General features: G+C 32.9%; 1 protein-coding gene across 2 annotated transcripts; it reads left to right on the top strand.

Annotated features, from left to right (window-relative positions):
• Positions 1-1,314: 1,314 nt before the first annotated feature.
• Positions 1,315-4,779, top strand: ssp7 (short spindle 7). Of its 2 annotated transcripts, none has more exons than XM_008192609.3 (4): positions 1,315-1,425; positions 4,243-4,354; positions 4,406-4,535; positions 4,584-4,779. In XM_008192609.3, exons 2-4 carry the CDS (start codon positions 4,261-4,263, stop codon positions 4,696-4,698), a joined length of 339 nt encoding a protein of 112 aa, XP_008190831.1. In that variant the 5' UTR covers positions 1,315-1,425; positions 4,243-4,260; the 3' UTR covers positions 4,699-4,779. The 2 variants fall into 2 exon arrangements, with proteins under 2 accessions (XP_008190831.1, XP_064211673.1); XM_064355603.1 differs by having other exon boundaries at positions 1,359-1,425; positions 4,246-4,354.
• Positions 4,780-7,843: the final 3,064 nt, after the last annotated feature.

Here is a 7,843-nt window from a genome sequence, read left to right as displayed (position 1 = left end):
CAAGCTATTTTTGTATTTTTTTTTAATTAGTTTCGAAAAAAAACAATTTCAGAATTTCTTGAGTGCCTTCTTCCGACGAGAATATTTAGAAGTTTTTTAAATAATACTATAATAGTTCCTCTTACATATTTCCTTCGTGACACTTTGGCGTTTTGTTAAGGATTATTTATCCGCAATCGTCTCCCCACCGTGGAAGGTAGTCGCTAATTGTGTTTTTTCAATCGCTTTATAAAAATTCAGTTAGCAAATAAAATCAATAAAACCTGCATTAGTGTCAGCCTTTGTTAGTCCTTGTTGAATTGCCGGGTACTTATTTATTCAAATAAATTCTATTAATTATCCTCTTTAGCATGCATCAGGATAAAGTCTCGCGGTGGCACCTGTTTGCTTTATCCATTGCCATTGTGACAATTCTATTAGTGACGCAAGAGAAAAGAGATTTCTTATAAAAAAGCTTTATGAAAGAATTGCCTTGTTGGATGTGTGCATGCACACAAGCCACCGGTGGCCATTATGTGCCGTCTTAGGATCAAGATGTTTGGAAATAGAAGTATTATATCAGTTTTGCATAAATTACAGCCGGTAATAATGAAACGATATTGGTATAGGTTTCTCGCTGAAAGAAAATTCTAATTACATTGAGGCAGTTATTTTGCAATAGGATGAGCTACCGTAGTGAGTACCTATAAATAATAAATGAGAATCTCAAAGAACTATGCATTTGTAAGTAATGGCAAATTGTAATCTCAAAGGTTAACTTGTCATGTTTTTTGATGATCTCATTCCAATATTTGTTATTGCATTTTATTACTTGTTCATTAATAGTGAAAAATGAGCGGCGAAAGGAATGGGAATTGTTGGATGCGACAGTCAAGGTTCTGATAACTCTAATTGCACCGAGTTTTTGTCCGATGCAAACGCAAATGAGACTTTTGTCACGGTAAATGACTTAAATGTTGTTCTTAGACAATATGCCCTCGCCGAGGAATTGTGTAACTAAACATGCACAATTTTTATGGTGAAATCCTGTATTTATTATGCTTAAAACTTGTTTGCACACTCAAGGTTTTGCTCATCTTTAATTAATATGCGGGACAGAAAACCGTAATATAATTTATATAGAGCTTCTACAAAAACCTTGACATTTCTGTACGGCAATTAATACCAAAAGAATGTCAAGAAATATATTACGAATTTAATCCTTATCGTAAGTAAATAAAATAAAGTGAACAGACTCAGCCAAGTGGCCATCGTAACCGGATCTAGTGATCACTGAAATACCCTCTATTTGACTTCTCACTATTACCTATCGAAAGCGCTCGTAAGCACGCCTTGGAAGGGTGGCAATTTAAAAAACAACTCAAAATTCAATAGTTGGCTGAACTGACAGTAGTGTTAAGAAAATTCCAAAGTCAAATTTTTCAGGTAATTTGAGTCTAAAAGTTTCACGTTTCGTTGGCCTTGTGTTAGAAATGAAATTCCACTCCAGATTCCGCCACGAAAAAGTCAATTTTCCGTAAGAGTGCGACCTTTGTGTGAAAGTAATTGTTAAAAATGAGCATTTAACTCGCTTGAAATTAATTGCATTAAGTCGAGAGTAAAAAGTCATCAACGTAATTTACTTTACGCCGTAATTTACATAGGGCTTGTAAGCTGACACTTCCTTTATAAAACGTTAATGTGTTTAGATCTTGTATATATAAATCAGCTAATAAGTTTTCATGTAATTATTTTTCATCTTGGGCACGGACTCTACATTGCGCATATTCTACACACGTAACTTTGTAATGGTGGTGAGAATTCAGCAAATTAAAAACGCAGAACATTCCTAGATCATTTATCTCGAAATGCCAAAGCGACAATTTTGCACATTTTAATCCAATTACATACAGTGTGTTTACGGTCATACAGTCTTGGTGTTCAAACTAGAGGAACGCTGTATAAAATAAAAATTCACAGTATAACAGAAGATAGTTCATTTAATACTATTTCTGCTAATTCAACTACAACAATAACCATTATTGCAACTCTACCTACAAAACATACAAGGATTCTATAATTTCCTTGAAGTGTTGTATCTTATGTAATTGCCCACCAAAAGTGCATCAAGAAAACAACACTGACTTTACATCCCTCTCGAGTTGTTAAAAGAACAGAAAAAGTCAATAGGTTCAATTTTTTTAAAAGTTTGCTCTTTCCAATTTTTGCGAGATTTTTGTCGATTTTCAGTACCCGGAACATTTATCCAGGAATAACTCCGAAAGTTTTAGAAAAAATCATATAAAGTTTATTATCGTTGGAAGGGACTTTTAATTATCTATCTTTTTCAAAAAAGATCATTGTTCTCCAACTAATAGTTTCAGAGAAAAGTGCAAATAAATGCAAAAATAGGTAAATTTTTAAAAAATTCGTCACCAAAAAAACTATTGGAAATTTGGCAATTTTCTTAATGCCAATCGATTGCCCGGATCATTTTGCATAGGTGAGGATTAAAACAGTTCCACTTTTTCCAATAGTTTAGTCGTAATTAAGAAAAAAAATTTTTTTTTTAAAGTTAACACCCCCTATACAAAATAGTTAATTTTAAAATTGAATCAAATATAACTTATCCTATCTTATAGATTTTGATGTGCTCTTTACGATGGAAAAAAGAGTTTTGTCCTAGCTCTTTTAATTTGACCGTAATCGGCGATTGAAAATTGAAAAGTTTTTGCGAGATATTGCCTTGAGTCCTATTCCAGTTTTTCTCGATTGTTTCGTTTTTCGATAACTCTAATAGTTTCGCCATAAACTGTAAGACTTAGAGCAACAAACAGAAAATCGTCTGATAGCGTTTGAAATTATCTATTTTTTCGTCTAAACCCGGGGCCGCTCCGGGCAACGATTCCGGCTACAAAGACAATTAAAGTTTACACTAAAAAAAATCATAACTCAAAAATTAAGAGACGTAGAGCAATGGGGTTTGTTCCATTGAATTCAGCGATTCATTTTCTGTATTGTACCATTTTTTCACGTGATTTAAAGTTTTAAATTTTTTTGCTTAGAATTTTAATAGTCAACGCAAATACTTTGAAAAATATGGAAAAAAAAATTTTTTAGCTCACTCTAGCAAAGTTTTATGGATTTTTATATGCCTTTAAAACCTTCTGGAAAAAAGCAAAAAAAGTTCATATGTGCAATTTTTCGATGTTTGATCTTTTTTAATTTTTGTCGCGATTTTGGTCGATTCCCGTAACCGGAACATTTATCGAGCAATAACTCCGTAACTATTAGAGATAACCCTATAGAGTTTAGTATGGTTGGAAAGATCTTTTAATTATCTATGTTTTTCTAAAAAAAAGTCATTGTTCTCCGTTTAATAAATTTTGAGAAAATTAAAAATAAATGCAAAAATAGGTAAAAAAATCGTAACTAAAAAACTATTGGGAATTTGGCAATTTTCTTGGCGCCAGTCGATTCCCCAGATCATTTTACATAAGCTAGAATAAAAATTGTTCCACTTTTTCGAATAGCTGTGTCGTAAGTAATTGAGAAAATAAAAAAATTAATAAAAATTCTCACGAGATTTAAAATTTTGAAGTTTCTTGTATAAAATTTTAGTGGCCTGAGACACTTACCTTCTTTTAAAACTTATTCTAGCAAAGTCTTAAAACTTGTTTCTGCCTTTACAACATTAAAAAAAACACACTTTCTCATTTTTGAATTGTTGACAAATTAGAACGTCCACAAAACTATAAAAAAATTCTAAAGTTCAGGAAAAAACCTTTATTTCTTTTGTTAAAAGTTTTAATTCGTCTGATTAGAAGGTTTTTATTTTAAGTTCCTATCACCATTGTTATTTTGTTTTTGAATTACATTTTTTTTCGATTTAAATATTTTTGGTCTACTTTATCCAAAGGTGAAAACCATCTAATAAAATTTCAGTCACGAATTTATTTGTTTTTCAATTTTTTGCATCAAAATTGGCAAAATTCTAATGCAAATATTACAATAAAGGACTAACATTACAGTTTATGACACGAATAAAACGTCTTTTTTGAATCGTAAACCCATATTTGTTAATTAAATGTAAAAAAATACAGGCGATACGGCAATACATGTGAAATACATTGAAACCGCCATAAAATGATAATTCTTTTTCTTATAAATAATATTTATGTGATTATGCATCATTATCTCTAGATTAAAGGTTATTATGTTGACACAACACAGAGATATTATTAAATAACCGACCACTTTTAGTAGTTGTTTGGTTCTAAGATGGAGACCGCGAAAACTATTGCAATATTCCTAGTGTTGATGTTTTGCTGGCAAGCCGAGGGATGGGTGGGTATAATTAAATCGAGTCCTGGATGTAAGTTCCACCCACAGTTCCATGCAATAAAAGACACTCAAAAATTTGTAGCTAAAACGGGCGGCTGTTACACGAAAGAGTACAATTTGGGAAATATGCTAAGTGGTGAAACGAGACCTATCCCAGGCATTTGTGCGGAAGCGACGTGCCAAGGAGGACAGGGATATATCGATGTGACCGGGTGAACGAAAGCAGCTATATTTTGTGAAATTTGTGACTGATTTTTCAGATGCTCTGTGGTGGCGGCCGATCCCCCGTGTCACGTAGTCGAGGGCGACCTCTCAAAACCGTTTCCCCACTGTTGTTCTGACGTGAAATGTGACAGAGAAAATGAGATTGTATAATTTAATTGTAAAAAAGTTAAATTTCTGTAACTGAATCATTCGAACACTGTTGGTTGCAATAAAAACTACAATTAAAGTGGAGATGAGTTTTTTCGGCCGTTTTCTTTATGGGTCAAGTTTGTCGAACGTTTGGCCGCTTTATAAACTATGGATGCTTAGAAATCGTGTGTGGTCTTCACAGTCATACTAAAAAAATATGGGTACTTAGAACGACAGTAATTGAATGTTATATGTTTGCTGTTATGTTTTTTAAATTGTTACAAATGCGCGGCTGATTTTTGCCATATTAGAGTGCAGTTTAATGGCTTGTAACTCATCTAAACTTCTCTATCGTTTCATATCGCTTAAAAATTAATTAATGTAATTACGGGAAAGTAGCAGAAGTTTAGTTAGAGGGCATATCGGCGAGATGAAGACGCAATAGCACAACATTGTGACTTCCCACGAGTTGTTATGTGTTTTGTTAATATCTATTAACACGCAACGGAGCAGCGCGCTATAAAATAAAATCTTATTAGACTATTTATATTGTTTCTTGCACTAACTAAATAGTTTAATAAGTTTACAGCGAAATTATGCTTCCAATTAACTTCGTCTGAATGGCTATTCTGTATTGTTATTAATATTGCTTTTTGCCTATTTTCTTCCCCAAGTAAAAAATACCCATTCTCCGACAACCGACACCGTGTATTACGCTCAGTAACATAACAACAATAATCGTTAGACATTTGCAGGTGGAGATGCTATTTTTGCAATTGTAAAAAATAGAATAATTTATTTTAAGGCGACTGAACTAGACTCCCATGCATGCTATACAGTAGTACCAGTACGTTCAATGACTATTATCTGAAGTTAAAAGTTGAACCTCAGTGTCATAAAAACCAAGAAGGAATACGAATTTTTTGATGAAACTTGGTACAAATATTAGACTATTAGCAGGTGTTAAATGATTAAAATGTGAACGTTTTTAATCAAATAGTAAAAGAGTTTTTAACACTTAAACTCTTTTTACCAGCAAGTGTTGTTCTTCCAATTTTTTGCGTTCCTGACAATTTTTAAAGTGATTTTTTTTTAAATTTGTTTCGTTTCAAGTGTTATGAAAACGAAAATATGCTTAGAGTACGACAAAAAAAAATTACCAACAATTAAGCAAACTTTAAAGAAGCACAATTTTTGGGAAACAAATAGGTGTTTTTTTATTTGGAGAAATTACTATTTGTTTAAAGAGTAATCCAAGTACCATTATCGATCTTATCAGTCATTGATTAGAATAGGTTCAGGACGAAGCAGAAAAAAAATCAGACTTTAAAAAAAACAACTGAAGTCCAAAATGGTCATCTTCAGATTATGGCAATAATTCAAGTACAAGAAAAATTTCTGACCAATGGTTGAGTTTGAAAGTCGTCATACTTTACTTTTGACTGTTTACCATCAAATTAGGTCATTTGGACTGCCTTTTGTTAGATTTCCTAGGTAGGGGAGGAATGAGCAAAAACACTTGAACCTCACACACCAAAACTTTTATTTGGAAAAACAACGTGTTTCTACCACAAAGTAGTTATCCTCAGGTGAAAATATACATTGACCACATTATGGTCGAAACGCGTTGTTTTTCGAAATAAAGGTTTGATGGGTCAGGCTTACATATGCGTTTTTGTCCATTTCTCCCATACCAAGAAAAACCAAAAAAACAGTCCAAAAAAATAAAAAACGACCTTTAAACCCACCCATTGGGCAAAAATTTGTCTTGTAATTAAATTATAGCCATACTCCGAAGACGACCATTTTGGACTTCATTTGTTTTTTTAAGGTATACTTTCTCTTTCGCGCTGTCCTAGGACTTTTCCAGTCTATGACTGCTAACATTGCTTAATGGTACATCAATTTCTATCCAAACGACTAGCAATTTCTCTAACTAAAAAAACCCTATATGTAGTCCAAAAATCATCCTTTTTCAAAACTGCTTAATTTGTTAGTAATTTTGGTTTTGTCTCCAGGACTGACTGCGCTTTTAAAACAGTTAAACCTAAACAAATTTATAAAAAAAACACAAAAAAATAGTCAGAGAAGCAAAAAATTGGAAGAATAACACTTGCTGGTAGAAAAAGTTATATGTTAAAAACTCCCTTACCACTTGCTTAAAATTCTCCAAATTTTAATCATTTATTTATTACTCGACCGTTTGTCAAAAAATTGAAATTCCTTCTTGGTGTTGCAATTTTTATGACATTGGGTGTAATTAGGTAGTTGCTAGCGGTCCATTGTTTGTGGTCATTGGGCTTTCGGGTCATTTTTTCAGCCGTCGATCAATTAGGCGAGCTGTAGCGTTTTCGCGGAATTATCTAGATTTTCAAATTTACGTGCAAAGTTCTTGGAAGCTGGAGTTAATTAAATAAGTTTTCGTCCAATTAAAATAAAGTCACGTTTAAGAATCGGTTTGCAAATAGCAGTATCTTTGGGACGAATCCGGGAAGCGTTCTGGAATTCCACGCGCCTATTTAAATATCAATGAATATACGTGATGTCGGCAAGTGGACGCGCCGATACCTCATTAATTAAATAAAACATGTCTAAGTTAAATCCAATGGGGAATTAAGTATTTGTCAACAACTGAGATTATGTGACAAAAACAACCATTGCCAATGAAACCGAGTCTATGCCAAATACGGGAAAACACTGAATACCGACATCGGCTGCTTAGACAGTAGATTAACCGAGTTCGAGTAATAAAACGCACGCGGCATCAAATGAAATCGCAGAATCTCTTATACACATATGCTATTCTTTTTCATCGATTTAATTATTTCCTAGAACGCTCATTTTGTGCTTTTGAAGGCAGCCAAAAAACACACCGCTACACAAACGAATTTGCGAAAGCTCAACAATTTTCAAAGCTTTCAGGACTCATCAAGTGCATTGAACGTTATCATATCATTATCAACATGGACTCGGTGGCACTCAGTATAAAATTATGCATGTGGATAAGTATTACTATACTATTATCTTTAAAGATTATAATATCGAGAAGTTGTTGAACTTGCTTTATTAAAGGTTGGTTTCTGGTGTCCTTTGTTAGAAGCATATACCTACTTAATCAATGCATGAAAATTTTAGCTTTTAAGAGTCATTCACATTTTTAGATTCT

The sequence above is a fragment of the Tribolium castaneum genome, chromosome 1 (assembly GCF_031307605.1).
Source record: "Tribolium castaneum strain GA2 chromosome 1, icTriCast1.1, whole genome shotgun sequence".
Lineage (NCBI taxonomy): Eukaryota > Metazoa > Arthropoda > Insecta > Coleoptera > Tenebrionidae > Tribolium > Tribolium castaneum.
The sequence above is the reverse complement of the archived record's forward strand: the minus strand, read 5'-3'. Positions and strand labels throughout refer to the sequence as shown.

What these genes read in the sequence shown, in the direction of transcription:
- ssp7 (XM_008192609.3), top strand. Translation starts at nt 4,261, where the DNA reads ATGGAGACCGCGAAAACTATTGCAATATTCCTAGTGTTGATGTTTTGC. An exon ending in AATTAAATCGAGTCCTGGAT is followed by an intron (nt 4,355 to 4,405) that starts GTAAGTTCCACC and finishes AAAAATTTGTAG; the next exon opens with CTAAAACGGGCGGCTGTTAC. An exon ending in GGATATATCGATGTGACCGG is followed by an intron (nt 4,536 to 4,583) that starts GTGAACGAAAGC and finishes CTGATTTTTCAG; the next exon opens with ATGCTCTGTGGTGGCGGCCG.